At 40.9% G+C, this 24416-nt stretch overlaps 1 protein-coding gene across 2 annotated transcripts in view; it reads left to right on the forward strand.

The window, feature by feature from the left end:
* Positions 1–21810, forward strand: part of FAT1 (FAT atypical cadherin 1) — a 121633-nt gene extending 99823 nt beyond the window's left edge. The window contains exons 14-27 of one of the 2 annotated variants that reach the window (XM_065899766.1): positions 695–1084; positions 2334–2548; positions 2808–2945; positions 5202–5345; positions 5878–6075; positions 6494–7295; positions 7441–7572; positions 8949–9106; positions 9738–10200; positions 10889–11042; positions 11175–11285; positions 12736–13367; positions 14072–14209; positions 20380–21810. In XM_065899766.1, coding sequence (XP_065755838.1) covers positions 695–1084; positions 2334–2548; positions 2808–2945; positions 5202–5345; positions 5878–6075; positions 6494–7295; positions 7441–7572; positions 8949–9106; positions 9738–10200; positions 10889–11042; positions 11175–11285; positions 12736–13367; positions 14072–14209; positions 20380–21008 — 4304 coding nt within the window. In that variant the 3' untranslated portion in view covers positions 21009–21810. The remainder of the gene's footprint in view (positions 1–694; positions 1085–2333; positions 2549–2807; positions 2946–5201; positions 5346–5877; positions 6076–6493; positions 7296–7440; positions 7573–8948; positions 9107–9737; positions 10201–10888; positions 11043–11174; positions 11286–12735; positions 13368–14071; positions 14210–20379) is intronic. The other variant, XM_065899765.1, reaches the window with a different exon arrangement.
* The last annotated feature ends 2606 nt before the right edge of the window (positions 21811–24416 follow it).

Here is a 24416-nt window from a genome sequence, read left to right on the forward strand (position 1 = left end):
GCCACCAGGGAAGCCCGATGAACTCATTTTTAATGAATATTTGAAGTCTCAAAATTGTGCCCAGTGAACTTACTGTTGTAAAGTATCTGTGGTACCCCTAAAATTCTGCTTAGTGATGAGATAAACTGATCTTTATGTCCCATTGAATTAATTAGTGAAGTGTTATTTTTTGTGAATAAAGCATTAGTGACAAAGAGATTTAGTATCATAGGAATATAACAAGAAAACGATATATTGTTATAGTTTTACAGACCTTTCCAATTTTTTATAGAGAAAATAAGACTCTAAGGTATATATTCATAGCATTTTGATAGCAGAGAATAAAAATCACTTCTTCAGTCATTCTAACACTGAAGAATCAGAAGAATACCAAAAATGTTACTTTTCAAATAAATTTTTGTTACTGAAGCTAAATAACAAATAGGCTTTATTTTTAAAGATCTGCTGGCTGTTAGAGCATAAGTTCCTGTATAACATAGTCTGAAAAAGCCAGATGACTATGAAATTATATTTGTTTTAACTCAACAAATTGCTCATTTTAAAGTTTACATTTTTAAGGTCATAGTCATAAGAATTTGAAAATAATGTATATTGGCATTTTCCCTTTTTCATATGTATGCTGGATTTAAAAAAAGAATAATTTGTTTACGTTTCTTGAAATAAAACATTCTGACATGATGTCATGTCTTGACAGGACTGAATCGGAAGGTATCCTACTCACTGATTAACTCTGCTGATGGACAGTTCTCCATTAATGAATTATCTGGAATCATTCAGTTAGAAAAGCCTTTGGATAGAGAACTACAGGCAGTATACACTCTAACTTTGAAAGCTGTAGATCATGGTTTGCCAAGAAGGTTGACAGCTACCGGCACTGTTGTTGTATCCATTTTGGATATAAATGACAACCCACCCGTGTTTGAATACCGTGAATATGGTGCCACAGTGTCTGAGGATGTTCTCATTGGAACAGAAGTTCTTCAAGTGTATGCAGCAAGTAGGGACATTGAAGCAAATGCAGAAATCACCTACTCGATAATAAGTGGAAACGAACATGGGAAATTCAGCATAGATTCTAAAACAGGTAACCTACCATGCAAACGAGAGGAAGCCCTTTATTCTGCAGAAAAAGGCTAGATTGCTCAGCACTTCACCTGGTACAAAAACAGGTCATACCTTGTCAATAGATACTCTAAAAGAGAAGACCCAAGTTTTCTTTGTGTTGTTATCATAAGTGGGATTCAGAGTGGTTTAGAAGACTTTAAACTATAGTTCTACATAATAAAATACATTTCTGGCTTATCCATTATAACTATAAGCAAATTAACTTTAAATAGAAAATTAAAGCATCATACTCTAGTAATTTAGTAAAGATATAAGGTGTCATAAGTCAGTAAAGGTAAAGAATTGAAGATGGTAGAAGATTTTGCAGAATGGCTCCTTTTTATGGCCCACGTGGATCTCATGTGAAGTAGCTTCCCAGGTGAAACAGCAGTTTCGACCTCTTTGATCTTAGTTTCAGTAGGGGACATCTGATAATTCATTAAATTGATCTCTTCATTACGCTAGTTATAGACAACCGTCAAAGTACTTGGACCGAGTCACTTACTGAGTGACCGCCAACAAGGTCAGAAGTCATTGGCGCTGTTGACTCTGCCTGCATAAATACTTTATGTAGTCTTGTTAATCGGTCATCTAAAATAGCTGTAAGTAAATTGCTCTGTAAAAAATTGCCCCATTCCAACTGTATTTAATTGTATGTGGCTTTCAGCTGAAGGGTAGGGTGTGTGATGATGCTGTTTTAAAATGTATTTTTAGCACATATCATAAAATTGTTATTTTTAGGGCTCTTTATGTAGGGTAGACTATAAGGAAGTTAAAAGGAAAGACGTTAAAGGAATTATTAAATCAAAAAGGGATTTTTAAAAAATGACAGGATATAAATAGTTATTCTGGAGATTTTTTAAAAGGATGTACATTTCTGTAAAAGAAAAAGTATGAGAAGGAAAAGGAAATGAAAAGCCAAAGAACAGAATTTTTGTGTTTTCTATTTCATTAAAGTCTGTAGTAAACTATCATTAAAAAGAGATAAGAAATGTTATCATTTTTATAGCAGGGAGACATAAGGAGTACTGACTAGGAAAGCAATTCACCTATCACAAAGAGTATCAGGAAAGTAATTAAGAGAAATAAATAAGGTTCCAAGGATGGGCAAATTCACGTTTTAATTGTTGAATTAAGAAATTAGAAACCATACGTAAATGGTAAGTAAACTATTGAACTGAAAATTTTAGTCATAGGAGGAGAATGTGTAATTTTGATTTTCTGTTCAGGGGCCATATTTATCGTTGAGAATCTGGACTATGAAAGCTCTCATGAGTATTACCTGACGGTGGAAGCCACTGATGGGGGCACACCTTCACTGAGTGATGTTGTAACTGTGAACGTCAATGTAACAGACATCAATGACAATACCCCAGTGTTCAGCCAAGACACCTACACGGCGGTGATCAGTGAAGATGCTGTTCTTGAACAGTCTGTCATTACAGTGCGTACCTTTTCCCCTCCAGCCTTCTTCTGGGTCTTTGCAAGAATTTTTGGTGAGATTGATCCAGTTTTTGTAGTGGCCTTACTTGAAAATATTGATAATTTGAAGATAGGGAAATGTCTTTTGCTAGCCTCTTTAGTTACTGACTCTATTATAATGATTGCCTTAACACAAACTAGCTGTTGATATCAGAAATTTGCTTAGTAGACTTCTGTCCCTCCCTCATCTGTCTCCTAAACCAGAGTGTGGTATTTTCTAGGTTATGGCAGATGATGCCGATGGACCTTCAAACAGCCACATCCACTATTCAATTATAGACGGCAATCAGGGAAGTCCATTTACAATCGACCCTGCCAGGGGAGAAGTGAAAGTGACCAAACTTCTAGACCGGGAAACAGTAAGTGGAAAAATCTGACATAGATTGTTTACAGATTATCAGATCAGTAGATGGAAGTGCCTTGTATTCGCCTCTGCTGACATTTTGGGAAGTGTTAAAAGGGTAGAACCAGCCTTGTTCTCAGTAAGTGACAAGCAAGATATAAATACTTGAAAAGCAGTTGTAGTATGAAGATCTCCAGAATATGTGATGTGTTTCATAGTAATGTGAAGTTTGGATAATAAGAGTTTGTATTCAGGACCAAGTTACTGTTGGCACCAGTGTTTTGAGACGCTTCATGGAGCTAGAAGCTGGGTTTTAAATAATAGCAGAGATTCAGGAAACCATAGTGTTGAGAGGAGGGAATTCCCTGTGAGGAACCGGGGGAACAAGGATGGAGGAAGGAAGAGACGTGGGGTGTCTTTAGGTGATTCTGTTCAGTTGTGTTGGAGTAGAGTGATTGTACAAACAGGTGAGGGAGGAGAGATAGATGAAGAGTTTTAGGAACAGATGACAGGCCACAGACAAAACCAGGATCGTAGGTTCAGGCTGGCACTGCAGACATTAGGTGGTTACCGATGCTGTGAGCCCAGGTGTAACAGCACAGGAGGTGGTTGCTGAAGACCAGTCCTACAGCAGGTCTAAGTGTTATCCCAGAGGTGGGAGGGACAGTGACAGTTAATCAGTTATGAAACAACAAGAGCCCAAACTGGGAAAGTAGCAATGACGAGTGAATGACGAGACAAGTGCGGACACTTTGTAGAGGAAAAATTAGGGTCCATGGAGATCAGCTGTGGCCCTCCAGAGAAAGCAGAGGTGGTAGATGACTCGATGCGTTTCAGTCTTGCTGTGACAGGGTGGTGCCATTAAAGGCGAGTAGGAGGTCACAGGGCGTAAACTCAGCACTGGGAGAGGTGCTTGAACATGGTTTTCAATATGCTGATTTGTAGTGGAAAGTGGCATATTCAAGTAAAATTATTCAGCCAGTATTTAGAGATTTTAGTCAAACTTAAGAGACTTGAAAGCTGGAAATACAGATATGGCACATGCCTCTGAAGATGATTATGGAAGTGATCTGAGGTATTGAGATAAAAGTGAGTGAATAAGGAGAGGCAAGCCCTCCCTCCCTTCATCCATCCGTCCATCCATCCATCCATCCATCCATCCATCCATCCACTTAGTCATGTGCTCTCACAGACAGGAGGGGAGCTGCCTCAGAGGTAATGACGTGAAGGAGAAGTGAAAGAGCCTTGGTTTGGGGAATTGGAAGGGCATCGATGATAATAAAGACTGCAGTTTCAGAAGAGTAGTGGGTAAATCCAAGATTAGAGGAATTTGGGGAGATAGTGCTGAGATATTTCATCAAAGTCCATTCTTTCATTCCTTTTCTGACCTGTTATTTTTGAGCGGGGACTTCCCCAGAGTTTAGGAAGCATGACTGTTATGCTTAGGGTTGCAGTACTGCTGGGCAGAACTTAGTATTTTTGACTGAAACACTTCTCAGATCCTTTAGTATACTCATGTCCATTGTGAGATAGCAAAAGAGAGTCTCCCAAGCTACGTCGTCCTCTTTTTGTTGGAGCATCTTTCAGGACTGACATTCTGCAGCACGTCCTCTGGGGTTAGCCAGCTTCTTGGCCTCTTCTCTGCTTATTCTGGAAGAGAGAGCTTTAAAGAAACTGTCCTGGAAGAGAGACCACCTCACTTAATTCACCTTCTTTTGTAGGAAGTTCCCGAAGAGAGGATCTTGGGAGATTTAGACAGTTGACTACAATCCAAGAGTGACATGGATGCGGGGAGGGTGAGCGGAGTGTTGAGAACGAGTGATCCCTCGAGGGTGGGAGGCAGCTTGCTGTCTGCCTGCTTCTGGCTCAGAGTCACACTGGGGCCGGAGGGAAAGTTGCCTTCCCCGCCACTAGTAAAGCAACAGCCTTCGACATATGTGATGTTTTCTCTCATCATTTGTATTACTTTTCTGTCTTAATTTCTGTTAATAGATCTGCAGGTTTTCAAAGTTAGAACAGTTTAACGGAACAAGTACGTTTCTGAGAAGCATTGGAGATTCTCATCCCTATTAGTAACTTTTTCTGTCGAGCAGATACATTACATTTTTCAGATCAGTTATTTGTAAGCTAGGGAATTGCCCGCCTGCAGGACACGGGGAATGGCAGGCCCTCGGATCCACCCCTCCAGTAATCAGAAGTACGCTTCAGGCTGAACCCTGCGCTTGGGCCTTGTGGAAATGGACATGATTCTCTTTATCTTTTCCCCGAAAAGATTTCGGGTTACACGCTCACCGTGCAGGCCTCGGACAACGGCAGTCCACCCAGAGTCACCACGACCACTGTGAACATAGACGTGTCTGATGTCAATGACAACGCTCCCATCTTCTCCAGGGGAAACTACAGCCTGATCATCCAGGTGATCCTGGGCCCAAGCCTCACTGAACGCACCCCTGTTGAAATAAGCTCTTTTTTGGCCTCAGTGGTTCGTTTGAAATAATCTTTCTTTTCCAAAGACTACTTTTGAGAAAAATGGGAACAGTGACATTACAGGGGTCTCCACCAATACTAAAAGATGAGCATTTCCAAGATGCTGTCATCTCTTCCTGTGCTTTGATTTTTAAGATATTCTCACTAGCTTGATTGTTAACCTTACCTTCTGCCCTTGCGTTTCCTCCTTGCCCCTTACCCTCCCTCCTCCCTGCCACTCCTCCTCCAAACGCCTCCCCTCCCTCACCCCTCCCGGCACCCCTCCCTCACTCCCCCCCACACCTTTCTCCTCACATGCCGCCTCCCCTCCAGCCCCCTCCTTCCCATCACCACCACCCCTCCTCTCTCCTCCTTCCAAATGGAGCGGCAGTGTCTCTCTTTTCTGTAAATTTCATATTATAGAAAACGTGCATATGATACGGGGTTTTGTTGAAAGTTGTGTGGTTCTCTTACTCTTGCAGGAAAATAAGCCCGTGGGGTTCAGCGTGCTGCAGCTGGCAGTGACGGACAGGGACTCCTCCCACAATGGCCCTCCCTTCTTCTTCAGCATTGTGAGTGGAAACAAGGAGGGGGCATTTGAAGTCAACCAGCAGGGAGCCCTCCTGACGGCAGCTGCCATAAATAGGAAAGTGAACGATCATTACTTACTGCACATTAAGGTATTGAAGTCTGTCTTTATGATTTTGTTGTAGACTCATATGGAGAAGAGCTGCTTTGGTGGTTATCTTGTCCTGTGTAAACAGCTTACATTGCATGAGAAGACAAAACTGAATTAGAATTATAGTCTTTTTCTGGTTTTTTAGTCAGACCGTCATTTTTATCCCATGGCACTTCGTGGGGGCTTATTTATTCATTTGGTTACTTTGTCATAGACGTTGGTAGAGCTAAATTTCAACGTAAATTAGTGAAAGGGCTAGAAAGAAGTATTTATCCTGTCCCTTGATAATACTTCTCATGTGGAAAACTAATATCTAACAATTGGTAATATTTTAGAACTTGAACAATGTAAATATATTTCTATTAAGGTGTAAACGACGACATAGATGAAGGTGATTTTTTTTTTCCCTTTTCTCGTAGGTGGCAGATAACGGAAAGCCTCAGTTGTCATCTTTGACATACATTGACATTAGAGTCATTGAAGAGAGCATCTATCCTCCTGCAATTTTGCCACTAGAGATTTTCATTACTGCTTTTGGAGAGGAGTACTCAGGTGGTGTCATTGGGAAGATCCACGCGACGGACCAAGACGTGTATGACACGTTAACCTACAGCCTCGATCCCCAAATGGGCAGCCTCTTCTCTGTCTCCAGCACGGGGGGCAAGCTGATAGCCCACAAGAAGCTGGACGTAGGGCAGTACCTTCTTAACGTCAGCGTAACGGATGGGAAATTTACCACCGCAGCTGATGTCACGGTGCACATCAGACAAGTGACGCAGGAGATGTTGAACCAGACCGTGGCCGTCCGCTTTGCCAACCTCACCCCGGAAGAGTTCGTTGGTGACTATTGGCGCAACTTCCAGCGAGCTTTGCGGAACATCCTGGGCGTGAGGAGGAGTGACATTCAGATCGTTAGCTTGCAGCCCTCCGAGCCTCATCCGCACCTGGACATCTTGCTTTTTGTAGAGAAATCAGGTAGCACCCAGGTCTCAACAAAACAACTTCTGCACAAGATTAATTCTTCCGTGACGGATATTGAGGAGATCAGTGGTGTGAGGATATTGGATGTGTTCCAGAAGCTCTGTGCAGGGCTGGATTGCCCCTGGAGATTCTGCGACGAAAAGGTGTCCGTGGATGAAAGTGCGATGTCAACGCATAGCACGGCCAGACTGAGCTTTGTGACCCCGCGCCACCGTAGGACAGCTGTGTGTCTCTGCACAGGTAACACACATACGCACGTGGAAGTAGGCAGTGCAGGTCATTTCATGTACGACCTTTGAAGGCTATACGTTAAAGATTGTTCTCTTGAAATTCCTATTAATTAGCTTTCCCCCCTGCCCTTTTTTTTTTTTTTTTTTAAACAAAGGGGGAAAATGCCCACTTGTCCATCATGGATGTGAAGACAGTCCATGCCCTGAAGGATCTGAATGTGTCACTGATCCCAGAGAGGAGACATACAGCTGCGTCTGTCCAGGTGGCAAGTTTGGCCAGTGCCCAGGTGAGAGGTTCAATAATTAAGAGTACTTGTATTTAAAAAAGTAACTTTCAGAGTTTATTTTCTTCTTTGTTGGAGTTGAAAAGTATTGTAAAGTATGTTTATTATAACAAGTCAGACATAGAGGCGAATAAAGTAGTAGCTTTTCCTTCCTCTTGAACTCCTCCTGAGTTAATAGTTTGATGCTCTTCCTCTCTCATCAGAGCTCATATGAACGTACAGTCCCATACGTACAGATTTATTTTCCTTTTCCTATCACATCTTTTTTTTTTTTAAAGAAACTGAGGAGTGATTACATCTAACACAGTCCTCTTTTCCTCTGTTATGAGCATCTTGCCAAGTCCTAATGCTTGTTAATAGTTGTACAGCATTTTGTAGCATGGCTGTACCATCATTTATTCAACATGGTGCTTACGTGTAGAGATTCATTTTATGTTCTCCTGTGTTACAAGAAGAATCCTTAAACGTGTATCCTTACATATTGGTGCTTTCATTTCTGTACAGCAGATTGTAAAACTGGGACTTACCTGTGTCAAAGGTGAACTACACTTTTAATTTTTAGATATACCATTATGTTAGTTTCCCAGAAGTTGTGCCAGTGCCTATTTCTTTCAGTCATGTGTGAAGGTCTCATTCCCCGTTCTTTTGCTAATCTTGAAGGTTTTCAATTAAAAAACAAATCCCTCCATCTAATAAGCATGAAATGGTATCTAATTATTTTAATTGCCATTTCCCTGGCTACTTGTGAAAGCAGTCTTTTCATTTGTTCATTGCCTGTTAGCGCTTCCTCTTCTGTGACTGGCCCGTTCCTGTTATGTGCGGGATTATCTGGATTATTTGTCTGTTTCTTATCTTTAATGTCTGGAGCTCTGGAGCTCTTTGTGTATTTTGATCAGAAAAATCTGCATAACGCTGTCTGTATGTTATTGATCTTTTGATTTGTCTAATTTTTATTTTGTCACTTCTGCATAATTTTACAAAACAATTTTCATCTCTGGATTGATATTATTTTCATCATTTTTGTAGAATGGTAATTGTTTTATGTCTTGCTTGAGAAGGTTTCCCAAACCACCTTCAGGCTATGTATTTTCCTAAACTGCTTTCTAATAATTTTATAATGGACATTTCATATTTAGGTCTTTTATTATCTTAGAATTCATTTCTCTGTGATACAGTAGTCTAACTTATTCTCTCCAAATAGAAATCCAGTTATGCTGTGCTGTTTATTAAACAAGTAGACATTTCCCATTGAATTGCATTTTATAATGTTATAATCATAGATCCAAAACTTGAATTAGTCAGGGCGGGAGTGTGGGGACACACTTATAAAAATATTTAAACTTGATTCTGATTTATTTTTTCCTCTTTGTGATTCACAGGGAGTTCATCCGTAACATTTACTGGAAACAGCTTTGTGAAATATCGTCTAATGGAAAATGAAAACAAGTTAGAGATGAAACTGACCATGAGGCTGCGAACATACTCTACCCACGCGGTTGTCATGTACGCTCGCGGAACTGACTACAGCATCTTGGAGGTGAGCGTTTTTGCATATTTGTACCTCAGATTGTGGGAGACTTTAAAAATATAAATTCCATATTATGTTCAGATTGTCCATTTTTTTAAAAGAATAAGATAAGCAAAATGAAATGGTTGAGTTATTCATTTAAATGGTTCATTGATACTTACACATAAGTTTTATAGAATGAAAAGCTCTTTTTGCTCTGCGGTGATATAGACATTTACTTCTGCTTTTTACAAACATTTTTAGGTACCTGTGACTGTTAACATTCAAACTCTAAGTGATATTACACCTTAGTAATATTATAGGGAGTTTATAGAAAGGTCGTACATATGCTTGAAGTGATAATTAGCTTGCCTACTTTTTTTTGTTTTAGCATGATTCATTTTTGACTTCTGATAAAACCTGATGCTATTTTTGGTTGTTGTTTGGTACAGTTCATTATTACACGACGCCTTTAGGATACGCAGTTGAAATTTGATATCCCTGAAAGGTCCATTTTTATTATCTGTACGATGAATGAGCGTGTGTTCTGTGGTACTTAAACGCGAGGGCTTACTTTCTTCCTTCAGTCACCAAACATGATCTGAGACTGTGCATGAAGACTCCATGAGAGTAACGTGAACAGTGATTGTTTCTGTCATAGATCCACAACGGAAGGCTGCAGTACAAATTCGACTGTGGAAGCGGCCCAGGCATCGTCTCTGTCCAGAGCATCCAGGTCAACGATGGGCTGTGGCACGCGGTGTCTCTTGAAGTGAATGGAAACTATGCCAGGTTGGTTCTAGACCAAGTCCACACCGCATCAGGCACAGCCCCGGGGACACTGAAAACCCTCAACCTGGATAGCCATGTGTTTTTTGGTGGCCACATCCGTCAGCAGGGCTCACGGCATGGAAGAAGCCCCCAGATTGGCAGTGGTTTCAGGGGTTGTATGGACTCCATTTATCTGAATGGGCAGGAACTCCCTTTAAATAACAAACCAAGGAGCTACGCACACATTGAAGAATCGGTGGACGTGTCTCCTGGGTGCTTGTTAACAGCTACGGAAGACTGCTCGAGCAGCCCATGCCAGAACGGAGGCGCCTGCCACCCCTCACCCACTGGAGGTAAGCTTCACACGTGAGCCTTCTTTAAACGTTACACGCATGTGCGCTTGAGGGGAAGTTCCCCCTGTATTTCTGCTCTTCCTCTTTTTATTCAATCAGTTTTGTCAGATCCTGCAGCCAGCATGGGATCTGAGTAGCATACATGATGCTCTAGCGGAGTGAGATTTTGAATGCATCCCAGCAGCGGCTGGAGGGGACAGTTTCTCTCCCGCTGAGCTGCGGCCGCGCTGCTTCGTGTTTCCAAACACGTCTCATGCTGCGCCAGTAGCCACAGGAAACCACAGCTGACCCTGAACTCCTCTCCGGCCACACGGACACTGACCTGGGGGTTAGAACTGGTTCCACGTAGCTCTTCTTGAGGCCTCCTTTTATCCAGTGGCCCAGCAAGGGGACTGCTAGCCTTGCTCGCTCTAGGTGGGAGTAGACGTGGTTTTCCAGAAGGCCTTGGACCCCTCATAAATTATGGTGAACTAGAGCTGGTTATGAGTTTTCTCTTCAGTTCTTTGTGTTTTGGTGATACCAGCACTAGACAACTTTTTACTCAGAGGGAATGGGAATTTTACTAGGTTTTTTACAGGTCTTGGAGAGCTAAATCTTCACCTAAACTTAAAAGTAAAAACGAATATACTGAGACTTATTTTTTGAGCTACTGAATGATAGGACTTTTTGTTCCCTTTTGCTGATATAGGTTATTACTGTAAATGCAGTGCCTTGTACATAGGGACCTATTGTGAAGTGGGCATCAATCCGTGTTCCTCCAATCCCTGCCTGTACGGTGGCACCTGCATTGTGGACAATGGAGACTTCCTTTGTCAATGTAGAGGATTATATACTGGTCAGAGGTATGTAGAGTTTTCTTAGCTTTCATAGTTAATTTTAACATTAGCGTTTCTAATGTCATCATGTTTGTAAAATACATTCACTTGTTACCATTTAAGTATTCTGTTTATGTTTATTTTTTCCCTGTTCTTTAGGTGCCAGCTTAGTCCCTACTGCAAAGATGAACCCTGTAAAAATGGTGGAACATGTTTTGACAGTTTGGATGGTGCTGTCTGTCAGTGTGACTCGGGTTTTAGGGGAGAAAGGTAACTGGCTTCTTTCAAGATTTGTATCTGCACCTCTCTATAGTTTCACAGTGATCAGCAGATGCAACAAAACTTCATTAATTTGGACTGTGTTGCTTCAGGATTGGAATTCAGAGCTCATAATGGCTCCTTGCATAATTTATCTTTTCATTCTTTAAAATAAAAAAATACTGAGCCAAATGAATGAATATTATAATGCTTGAAATATTATATGCTTTAAATATATAATGCTTCTATACCTTAAAAACATTATTTATGAACAAAGAATGTATGGGTGCTTGCAGGAAGTAACTGTCTGAGGAATGAGTAAGATTGTGTTTTCTAAAGCAGACACCCAAGGAGTTGTTACCTATCTGTGAGAGTGATGACATTTTTTCATCATTTATGTAGCATCTAAAATGTTTTTCCACTCTCAGTATCTTCTGTGAGCCTTCCATAATCCTGAGAGGTGATAATTATTTTCCAGGTGAAGAAAATGAGGCACTAAGGTGCCTGTTGTTGACCTTGATAGAAGTGGCTTTTAGTTCCAGATGCCATTTCACCTTAGTTTTTAAACCAAATGGGTGAAGTCTTACTCGGTGCTTGTTACTTGTAAGTGCCTAGTGCTGTACATCTAGAAAAGCCTTCACCGTCATATCAGTCTTGTTAGAAGGCTTGAAGCGCGACCTGCCTGCAGAGATTCACGTAAGGTTTTGCTCTAGTAGTGGTTGTGGTCTTGAACTTTGCCATCAGTCATACGGTTTTCATTTGTGAGTCTACTTTAATTCTAGACAATACTCAATGTATTTAACAAAAATGTCTCAGTAATCAAAATTGTAATGCTAGGTGAGTATAGGGGATGTTAAGCAGATACATTTTGTTAAAGGAGGAAGGGTTCCGAGTGGCAGGTGGATCTGCGCAGGTGCAAAATATGCCCATTTGGGAAGGCGGGAGGCTGGGCAGCGGGGGTGAGGGGATCGCATGCGGACGAGTCCGTAGGGGTGAGGGTCTGAGGGAGATTTTCAACAGGGAGAAGCATATAAAAACGGAAGACAGTTTTCTAGCCTTTTTACATGCTTTATGGAACTGTCATTTTTCCAAACAGGAACATTTTCTGAGAAATTTAACCTAGTCTCTTGAAGTACATTTATCATGCACATTCTAAATTTCTGGATCAGAAATCAAGACAAACTGAGGTTTAGCCTATGAGTTTGATTTAGTAATCTGTTGAATCCTTAGAAAACTGGCAGTTAAAGATTGACTTGGCATAATGTTTATCTCCCAAATGTACAGAGTATGGAATCAAATGATTCATTACTCCACGAAAGGTGTAGTTATTGTTGTCAGTAGTGTATTTTTGGGTGGATCTTATTCAGGAGGAATTAGCCGTTAGTCTCTAAGAGTCATAGGCCTGGCACGTTCTGGCTCATGTTGCAAAGGCCTCTCTCCTCAATCTGGGCTGTCTTGGCAGGTGTCAGAGTGACATTGACGAATGTGCTGGCAACCCCTGCCGAAATGGAGCCCTTTGCGAGAACACACACGGCTCCTACCACTGTAACTGCAGCCGTGAGTACAGAGGAAGACACTGTGAGGACGTCACCCCAAACCAATACGTGTCGACCCCCTGGGACATCGGCCTGGCTGAGGGCATCGGCATCGTGGTTTTCATAACGGGCATCTTCCTACTGGTGCTGCTGTTCATCTTCTGCCGCAAGATGATTAGTCGAAAGAAGAAACACCAGCCCAAACCTGAGGACAAACACTTGGGACCCAGCGCAGCTTTCTTGCAAAGACCATATTTTGACTCAAAGCTAAATAAGAACATGTACTCCGACGTACCACCCCAGGTGCCTGTCCGTCCTATCTCCTACACTCCAAGCATTCCAAGCGACTCTAGAAACAACCTTGACCGAAACTCCTTCGAAGGATCGGCTATACCCGAGCACCCCGAATTCAGCACCTTTAACCCCGAGTCTGTGCACGGACACCGGAAGGCCGTGGCCGTCTGCAGCGTGGCCCCAAACCTGCCTCCGCCGCCTCCTTCAAACTCTCCTTCTGACAGTGACTCAATCCAGAAGCCGAACTGGGACTTCGACTATGATAGTAAGAACAACCTTCTAAATCTTGATACAATGTCGCTGAGCAATGGACAGTGAGGTGACAAGTTCCGCCAGAGCTTCTGGTGGTTCAGATCAAACTGCGGAGTCTTTGTGAGTGGTGAATGTGCTCAGACCCTGTAGAGCTCTGGGACGACTGGAAAGCTTTTCCTGATGCCCCAGCCCTGGCTGAGCACTGTGGCTGTGATGTTATTTTAATTTAGGAATTGAATCCAGTCATGTTCCAGTTAATCTGGAAAGATCATTTTATCTTTGTAATTGATGTGGGTTCTCAACTATAATGTGGAGGGACTTTTATGACAAAAAAAATTGGGAGGGCATTTGCATAATAGGATTTTTTTCCTAACGTGGCCAGAGAAAGTGACGGTATTTAAGTGGTCTGACATATATTTGATGCTTCGAAAAAATCTATAGGTACCATTTTCAAATTAATTCCCCAGGTTGTCTAATGGTGTCCACAGGCAGGTTTATTGCGAATTTCTATTCTGTGTGAGTCTGCAAGCCATATTTGTAGGTTTTTGGTTTTGTTTTTCAGATGTTTCTGGTTTTTTCTTTTGATGTTCTTTCACTAAACAAATGCCAGGCAGTCTGTGGGTCACGCTTGCCCTGCGTCAGGATACAGCAGGGAAGAAAACAGAGTCTCTGCCTTCATGGAGTATAACTGGTTTGTCTGTCATCTCCTCCTTTTAGCTAAAGTAGTGGATCTTGATCCTTGTCTCTCCAAAAAGCCACTGGAGGAAAAGCCTTCTCAGCCGTACAGTGCCCGGGAGAGCCTGTGTGAAGTGCAGTCCCTGAGCTCCTTCCAGTCGGAGCCGTGTGATGACAACGGTGAGTAAACACACACCTGAAATGCCCTGGTCCCCTGCTAGCTGTCCACAGCCCCGCACACGTGATGCAGTGCAGTCAGGTAGACGCGACCGGTGCCCCTGGTTTGGTTTCACATGGTCTTCACATTTCACTTCGGACCACAGTTAGGCAATACCTTGGACAGCCTTGCATGAACTTCCAACTAGGGAAAATGTTTAAAATGTTCTTAGTGCTTAGGTATTGGAACTGTAGCAACTGGTCAGTAATAAGGAAGAAAATATAATTAATTGAAAGGTAATGTCTGTCTGATTGGTTAATTTCACTTTGACCTTTTTTCCACAACAGTGAATATTATAGAAGTTATGTGGATTTTTTAAAAACCCTTGTAACAGCTTCCTTGAGCATACCCCGCGCACACACACTTACACCCTCACAGCCCTAAGAGGAGAAGCCATAGTCTGAAACATGCAACCTCAGCGGCACCTGCGGTATTACAAGGTTTTATTTGTCTCTTCCCCCAACTCCCCTGCGGCCTCAGCTCCCATTTGGATCAGAGCATACTGACTGAGAGCACAGTTTAAGAGATTGCTAGTAAGTTTGATTATATTTCTAATGAAGAAGGTTTGACGGTGGGATCATTGATGCCAGTTTTGTTTATCTGAGGGTAAATCGCCTTGATAATCAGCTTTACCATATTAACACATACCAGTAGAGAAAACTGTCAATATTCAGAAATACAAAAAAGTGAGTTTTTAGTGGAAATTTTTGAATGTCAGAATTAGTAATTTTTTTGCATAAAAATGCCATGTGTAAACCGAATTGTTTGTGAATCCAGAGTAAATAGCCCATAATACACTGAAGAGACCTTTCTAAACTAAGGATGGCCATAAGTATGTTACATTCATTCCTGAATCACTTTAAGCATGTTTTGTATGATATCAAGGTACACCTGTGTTTATTATCTAGTGATGAAGTATATGGACATAACTGCTTATTAAACCAACAACAAAGTATAATTCTTTCTTTCAGTAGGTTTAATTCTAAAACATTAGAGTTGCTGATTTATGTAATAATTTATATCTTTGTCCTTAAATGCTCTTCGTAAACCTCAGAATTTTGTCAGCATTTTCTTTCTTTTCCTAGTTTTTTTCACTGAAACATCATTCTTAATACTCTTAAATAGCTTTAATAAGCTATGGTCAAATTAGTTATGAAAATTAATTGCCAGATAATACAATGTGAGAAAAAATACATTTTCCAGGAGTGTCTGTATTTTAATCTTTATCATAATTTTAATCATCAGTCATAAAGTCTGTATTAAGAGTGTATTTAAATTATATTTTTTCATTTTCTAAGGCTGTTATAATAGATTACATAGTGGCTTGAGACAAGATAAATTTGTGACAGTTCTGTAGTTTAGAAATTTGATGCTTGTCTCAGGAGGCTAAATTTCAGATGTCAGTAAGGTTGTTTCTGGAGACTCCAGGGTAGAATCCCTTTCCTGCACCTTTTCCAGCTTCTAGAGGCTGCCCCGCTCCTTGGCTCATGGCTTACTCTTCCATCCCTCAAAGACAGCAACAGTGCACCTCCTGGCCGTTCTGCTCTAGTCACAGCTCCCTCCAGCCAAGACTGGGAAAGTTGCTCCCCGTTTAAGAACCCTTGTGATTACATTGGGCCTGCACAGATAATAGCGGAAAATCCCTTCATCTCAGGACCTTTAACTTAATCATATTAGCAAAGTCCCTTTTGCCAAGGATAGTAACATATTCACAGGTTCCCAGGATTAGGTTGTATACATCTTTGAGGGCCATCCTTCTGCCTATTACATGCATACTTATTTATTTTGGCATAGATGCTTTAAAACAACTGAAAGGGAAAACAAATGAAAGGGAATTTACACAGGAAACAGCCAGGCAGACAGTCTGCATTTCTCTGCGGGATGTTAGCTCACCAGCTGTTAACTCATCTGCAGAAAGACAAGAAAATTGGGGTGGGAGTACATAGAACAGCGACAAAGCCATTTTTATTTTTATGTTGCATAGTTTACCTTATTATATAGCTCTTAATTTTTTTTCCTGGGAAGAATGAGTTTATTAAATGGTCCCAGAAAATTGGCTTAGCAAGTATTTGACTCTTTGAACATGAAATCTTTTGCCCATGGAATGTTAAAATAAGGATTGTTTTGTCATGACTTGATTCATAATTGTCATTGTGACACAAATTTATGGCTAAAAATTTTTTCCCTAAATTACAGTATCATGTGGTTACTCTGTTCCTTTGATTAATAATACAAATATATAGCTTGATTAGAAAAACCTCTGAAACATATAAGGAAGAGAGTGCAAGGGTCATACATAATTATATAGCTATGTTAAAGTAGTCACATTTTTAAAACTATGAGGTAGAAGTTATATAATATAAAGAAATGCTGTTTAATGCACTGTCTCCTGACTAACTGAAGATTTTCCTAATTTACTCCTTTTGTACCTTTTTACAAGCTTCCATAGTGACTGTAATACACCATGTCAATGCTGTAGTTGACACGGTGACTAAAGAAGGTATAGTCATGCCTGTGCTCTGTGTTTGTGTTCACAGTGACTGTCCCTGGAGTTGTGTGCTTTTGCCTACTGTAGTGTTGTACAAAGTCCTTATGTTATGGTTCTGAGGAGGTTGAATACGTTTATTTTGTGCAGGCGTGTACATTAATAATCCAGATACATTGCAAAATATTGTTATATATGTGTGTCTGTAGTCTTTGTTACTTTTTGCCGTTCACAGTGAATTTACACAGATGCCAGAAGTCACCTATAGGGTCTTGACAGCTGCCTTTACATGGCACAATAGTAAGAAGTTAGAAGTAATTCTATCTAAAAAAATTTTAATATAAAAAATTATCTTCATATGAATAGGAGTAAAACTGAATAACACACAGCTTTTATAATTAACTGACTCTTCCTTGTTGGATTTTCCCTGAGGTATGGTCAAGGAAAATTATAGAACATGATAAGATATATTTTTATATTTGGTTGAGTGAAAATCATTGAATAGGAAGGTTTATCTGGTCAAAATTATAGGAAATACCTGCCTTAAATTAAATTAGCCCTTTATTATACACTGAAATTCAAGTAATCACATGCAGACTGCACAGGCATTTTCAAACTGTAAGTCAGATCACCGTAGAGCTTGTGAACACCCTAATTGTTAGGCCCCAGCACCAAGGTTTCAAGGATTGAGGAGGTCTGGATGGGGCCCTGAGAATTTGCATTCCCAACCAGCCCCCAGGTAATTCTGGTGTTACTGGTCTAAGGATCGCACTGTGAGAACTACTGGCGTAGACCACCAAGAGTACGTAAAGCTTAGGGGATCCTTTTTGCTAGGACATATGTGTCACCAAGACTTAGGTGAGAGAAGGATGGTTTCAGGCCAAGTTTGATGGGATGGGGCAGGGGTGAGGTTTCCGTGTTTACTAGTTACAGTTACCGACGAGCCTTACACTTACTCTCCTAAGAAGTACCATGTCTTTGCTTGGTGAGTCAGAAGGTGATCTGTATTTTGTCGACTGAATTTTAGTTTTCCCATGATGAAATTCTAATATTTTAAATATTGACAGAGTTTAAAGAAGCAAAATTTGAGTGTTTCTTTCATTGCAGTCTCTTTCATTGAAAAATATTTTCGGGGCTTCCCTGGTGGCACAGTGGTTGGGAGTCCGCCTGCCGATGCAGGGGACACGGGTTCGTGCCCCGGTCTGGGGAGGATCCCACATTCCGTGGAGCGGCTGGGCCCGTGAGCCATGGCCGCTGAGCCTGCGTTTCCGGAGCCTGTGCTCCGCAACGGGAGGGGCCACAGCAGTGAGAGGCCCGCGTACCGCAAAAAAAAAAAAAGAAAAATATTTTCGGCATATTAAATATTAATTGAGTTTAAAATTGAAAGCTAGTTTAAATTTAAGAATTATTGAGTGCCTATTTAGTAACAAAAATTGTCAATCCTCTTTTTAAAAAGAAACTACCACAGTTTTAGCAGGCTTTTTAAAATAATTCTGTAGATACATGTTAGCTAAATACTGGCTTATTCATGTTTTAGAATCACCACAGTTTTTTCAGTGTTTGATTTAAATTCCTAGAAGAGAACCGTCAGATCTTCTTTGTTCCAAATTATTTTATCACAAGGATTTTCAAGAACATCATTGAACGCACAGAAGGCATTGGCCTTGTTGAGAAAGTCACTAATCACCATGATTCTTACTTCCACAATAATAAGAATCATGATGGCCTCCAACCAACAGTTAGTGCTTGACCTACATTATCTGATTTAATCCTCCAAATAACTAAGGGATTTCCACCCCCATTTCAAAGATAAGAGCCTGAAGCTTAGCCAGGGTAAGCAACCTGCCCAGGGTCATGTGATTCACACTGACTGTCTCTGCTCCATGCTGGAGTTCCACGTGCAAAACGAGGACCCTGAAAGAGCAAGTGGATGGGTGGGCTCAGGGTTACAGGCAGCTAATGGTGTCTCCAAGGAAAGGTAGACAACGTAGGTATAAAATCGTATTCAAACTGGGCAAGGTTTGGAGAGATTTTCTCTTGGCTGTTCATAAGTGTCTAAGTGCATTCATGGTTTCTCTGAACTTAATGGCCACGTGAAGGCTTTGCTGTGCTGGAAAGTATGTGTCTCTTGTGTCACTGTGGCTTTTGTATTTGGGTTATCACCTAAGGGACCTGATGTGACCGAGCCTTTCATAATATTTCTCAGTAACATGAGGGTATCATTTAAATTCCTTACCAGTTTACATTTTATTAGAGCCTGTAGACTTTCAGTTACTCCTAACAAAATTTTGTGTTTTCAGGATTAGCTTGCCAGAAACAAGGGAAAGAAAGTAAAATCCTGAGTTTCCAGGCACAGTCCCTACTTCATCATCACTCATCTTTTCCCTGCACTCCCACGTCCCATTTTATTTGTGCTACACAAATTTCTCACCATTTGGAATTTTCATAGATAATGGCTTAGAGGCATGGTACATGGCTGACTGGGCCTTTATAAACAGTTTATATTGTGTTATATGTACTTATCTTTATTGCCTTTTCAGCCATCCTTCTCTTTTAATTACAAATGTTTTCTTTTCTCTCTACTCTGCAACCAAAAGAGTCTTTTGCTGCTCCTGACCTCAGCAAATCAAGAGGTGACTTATGCATGCCAGTTGTTCACTGATAATTCACTAAAACAAATTGGCGGAGGTTCGACCCAGTGCTGACTTGCTTCATGTGTTTGCGCAGTAACTAGTGCATAGTTGTTCGTGCCCTGCATTCTAAACGCGACTGCCTCACCTTCGCCCGTCTGCCAAAGGATTTCAAAAATCCCGGGGTGGGGGGAGGGTTTTTTATAATAATTATACTTTTATAATATACAGTTGAAAATGATCCTTAGTCCTTTTTAAAGTAACAAAAATTGTAGTTTATCAAACATTGTGTTACAGTTTTCAATGTTTAATTGCATTTTTGATTTGGAGGCATGCTTTGATATGTCACTGTATTAATATAGTTCATTGTTTTTCTTAGGGCTAATGGAAAGTAGTACAATTTTTAATAATAAACTTATAATGTTATTATAAAGGAAATTTATTTTTTAAATTTTAGCATGCTAAAGATTGCTTCTATTTAAAGGCTCACATTAATTACTGTTTTTTTTTTTTTAACGACAAGTAGTGCAGATCAAGTGACATTTAATATTTTACTAAATAGAGACTTCTTTCTGAAAGGACAACATTTCTTTACCAATGTCCTAAGCCTGAACTAATACTCTTCTTTCTAAAGAGCAGTGGGTTCTAAATTACAAGAGGAAAGCTGAAAGGATGATTGGAATCATTTGAAGAAAAGTGCATGTATCTAGATGCTAGCATACTGCTTCTGTTAAAACTTCCATTTCTTTATGTAAGCACCTAACACTTGAGTGTTAGGTGCTTACATAAAACTGTAAGTCCACATTTTAGGAGCCAGAGCCTAATTCATAGAGGTTTTCAAAAGTGGTTCGGGATGGGAGGACGTCTTCAAAGCAGAGACCAAGGGTTTCCAGAATGTTGATCCTCTGTGCGTGGGAATGCCTTTGCACCTGTGTGTGTTGCATACACTGAGCCCTTTTTCCGTGGTACGCACTCTTGGGAGGAAAACACGTTGAAGTCTGTTTTCTTTTCTACCAAGGGTATCACTGGGATACATCAGATTGGATGCCAAGTGTTCCTCTGCCAGATATACAAGAGTTCCCCAATTATGAGGTGATTGATGAGCAGACGCCCCTGTACTCAGCAGATCCAAACGCCATCGATACAGACTATTACCCTGGAGGCTACGACATCGAGAGTGACTTTCCACCCCCGCCGGAGGACTTCCCCGTGCCTGACGAGCTGCCACCCTTACCTCCAGAATTCAGTGACCAGTTTGAATCCATACACCCTCCCAGAGACATGCCCGCTGCAGGGAGCCTGGGCTCTTCATCGAGAAGCCGGCAGAGGTTCAACTTGAATCAGTATCTGCCCAATTTCTATCCTGCCGATATGTCTGAACCTCAGAAAGCAGGCCCTGGTGAGAACAGTGCTCGCAGAGAACCCTACGCCCCTTACCCTCCAGGGTATCAAAGGAGCTTTGAAGCCTCCACTGTAGAGAACATGCCCGTGTCCATGTACGCCTCCACAGCTTCCTGCTCTGACGTGTCTGCGTGCTGTGAAGCCGAGTCTGAGGTCATGATGAGTGACTACGAGAGTGGAGATGATGGCCACTTCGAAGAGGTGACGATCCCTCCACTCGATTCTCAACAGCATACGGAGGTCTGACGCTCAGACTCCCCGCAAAGTGCCTGAACCATAACGAACCTAGAGATTCTGTCAGTGATCTCCTGCATTGATCTTTGCAGCAGTGCTTAAGCGCTTTTTTCCGTGAGCTGAAACGGGCATGGCTGCACTGAATCCCACACCTTGTGACCTGTTAGCCATTTCCAGCGTCCTAACCTTCTGTCTTTGGGTGAGGTTTACGTCGGCTGTGCCATTTCTGAGCATCTTTTTTGTATTTACATTTGTCTGTGTTAAAATAATAAAATGAAAATCAGTCCTACTATCTTGTTAGCATGATTCATGTATTTATATAGATTTGATTATTTTAATTTTCCTGTCTTTTTTTGTAAATTTTATGTACAGATTTGATTTTTTCCAGTTTTAACTAGAATTTCAAGATACTTTGTGCATTTGTTTTTGACCGAATTTTGGTGGTGTTAGTGTCATTACCTAGCACCCTGATTTTTTAATATAACCAGGGTTTCACTCTGTATCCTTTTCAACTGAAGTATGACGTTTCGTTAATACATTTCAGTATAGTCATTCATTTCTATCTGTACATAGGATGAGGACAGATCCCATACATGGACATGTCTTAAATGGGTTGCTGTATTTTAGAATTGTAAAGATTTTTCATTATTGGAAACTGTAATGGGGACCTTCTGCAGACTGTTTAGAACCAAAACCACCATGACACAGTTTTTATAGTGTCTGTATATTTGTGATGCAATGGTCTTGTAAAGGTTTTTACTGAAAACTACCATTAGCCAGTCTTTCTTACTGACAATAAATTATTAATAAAATACTTTAGCTTTACTGCCTGTTATTCCCCCGTATTTATACTCCTGTTCAGGATTCAGTTAATGAATTGAGAAAGAAGGGCTGGATGGACGGATGGATAGAAGGATGGATATAGCTTTTTTTGGCTTAAATACAGAGTTTCTTTGCAGTTGCCAAAACCAGACTGTACTTACAGATGTTGCCACTAGGTGGCAGTATATAGCTACGTGCTACTGCTCAAAACTATAGGTATAGAGGCAAACGGCACTCTTATGTAATAAGTATTTTCTAACTAAAACGTCAAGAAAACTTTTATTATGCATTTTTTATTTTATTGCTATTTCTTGGCCATAATTGAAACGCATCTATGGTTTTATCCTATGATTTATATCAAAAACAAAGCATTTTATGAAGTATTTTATCTTTCTGTTGTCAAAGAACACATCATACTTCTATAGGATTTAACATGAAACTCAGAAGCCATCTTCCATGTGTATTTATAGTCAAAATCATCTCTCCGTCCCACAAATGTTTGTTCAGTACAGACCATGTGCCAGCCACTGTGATACGAATTATACAGAATCAAGCGTTCTTAGAACTTTGCAGACACAGTTTCCCTTTAGGTAAAATGCCTTTGTTTATTTTATTAAACGATATATATACAGAGTTTAAACATCAAAGAGAGCTAAAATACGTATAACCAAAACCAGCAAACTCAGGCACTCTGCTATAACCACTTACAACCCTTTAAGCTGTTTTCTCATTTTTCCTTTCAAATTTTTAAGTGTATGTATTGTCACTTCTTGAGTCACTAATTTTAGGAATTGCAGATCATGTAACCTGTAAACCTCCATTGCTCTTGTTATCCTCGCCTTAGTTACACCTTCCTTTTTGGTTTAATTCACACATAGTGTTTTCATTGTTTTGATGATGTAAACATTCACCACAGAGCTAAGTAACATGTGATGTTTATTTCCATTTACTTTGTAACATTCTCATTTTCTTAATTGCCTTAATTTTTCTTTTACTTATTTTTTAGAATTTGTGACTATTTTATTAATTTATTCAAAAAAATCTTTTTGTTCACTTACTGAGTATTGTTCTGTATGGACAAAAATTCTCTGTCTCCTTGAATTTTACATGGGGGGAGGGTAGGTGGCAAGGGGAGATGGTGAATCAATAAGATATTTCATAGCAGAGTATGGAGTGATGAGTGCTGAGGAGAAAAATTCCTATTGGGGAAGGAAAGTGGTGGGGTGGATGGGGGATGGGAGGTAAAAGCTGAAGACCTCAATGGCAAGCTGGCATTTGAATAAACACCTGCAGTTGATAAGGGAGAATGATGCCACGGGGCCACCTGGTGCACCAGCATTCCTGGCAGAAGAGCTAGTAAAAAGGCCCCAAGGTTAAGAAGGTCGAAGAAAAGAGGGGAAACAAGTGTGGCCTCTCATGGATTTATAAAGTGCCTCTTAGGACGTGGTCAAAACTAGTAGATGACCATTGCTGATATCTGTAGGTCTTTTACTTCAAGGATCTATTTCTCCAGAGGAGGGACTTCGCACTTCCAGCTTGAGAAATACCGTTGCTCTTATTTTAAAGTTGACTGGATGGGAAGACTGGCAGTTTTATCATGTACGTAGTCCCCCAGCTGTCATTTCTGGGAACATTCCTCCTCCCTCCTCTTTGCCTCTTGCCACCGAGTCTGCTCAGGATGGAGCTGAAACACGGGTCTGTATACAACTGAAACAGCCAGCACCCCTGGTACTCACCCCGTTGTCACCCACTTTCCAGTGAGAAATCATTGTAGGCTGCACGAGCTCTCCAGGCTGTGAGGTCTGATTCCTCCTCTGCTAAGGCATGATTTATCACTCCTCGCACCATCCATCTTCATACACTGTAGTGTGGTTTATAGTTAATACCTTTTTACTTGCATTGAAAATGGGGCTGCTTTTTAACTTTTTCCCCCTTTCCCTGTTTTGGATTTTCAAGAGAAGAAATAGAATGCTCTGCCACCTTAAACTGGAAGTCTGGAATATGCTCTTAACCACTGATTCCCAGTGTCTAGAACGTTAGTATGTTAGTTTCCTATTGCGCCACAAATTACCAGAAATGTGGTGGCTTAAAATAACTCCCGTTTGTTAGCCCCAGTTCTGCAGGTCAAAAGCCCAGCATGGCATGGCCAGGTTCTCTGCTCAGATCTTGCTAGGCTGAAACCAAGTTTTCAGCTGGGCTGGGGTCTCTTATGAGGCCTGGAGTCCTCATCCAGGTTCACATGGTGTGGGCAGAATCCAGTTCCTTGGGGTCATCGAACTGAGGTCCCCATTTTCTTGCTGTACAGCCGAGTTTCCTGCTTTCTCACTGACAGTGCCCACTTTATTGGCAGCGTCTGACTCAGCTTCTAGTTCTGTGACCCTCTGATAACATAGTAGCTTACATCTTCAAAGCCAACGGACCTCAGGAGGGGCCCAATCCCTCTTCTAAGGACTCACCTGATTGGGTCAGGCCCACCCAGGATAATCTGCCATTTGATTAATTAAAAGTCAACTGATGAGTAACCTAATCATGGGAATTCCCACTGTATTCATGTCCACACTCAAGTCGGGAATTACACTATGTACTCCCCAGGGCAGG

Source organism: Phocoena phocoena, chromosome 21 (assembly GCF_963924675.1).
Source record: "Phocoena phocoena chromosome 21, mPhoPho1.1, whole genome shotgun sequence".
Taxonomy (NCBI): Eukaryota; Metazoa; Chordata; class Mammalia; order Artiodactyla; family Phocoenidae; genus Phocoena; species Phocoena phocoena.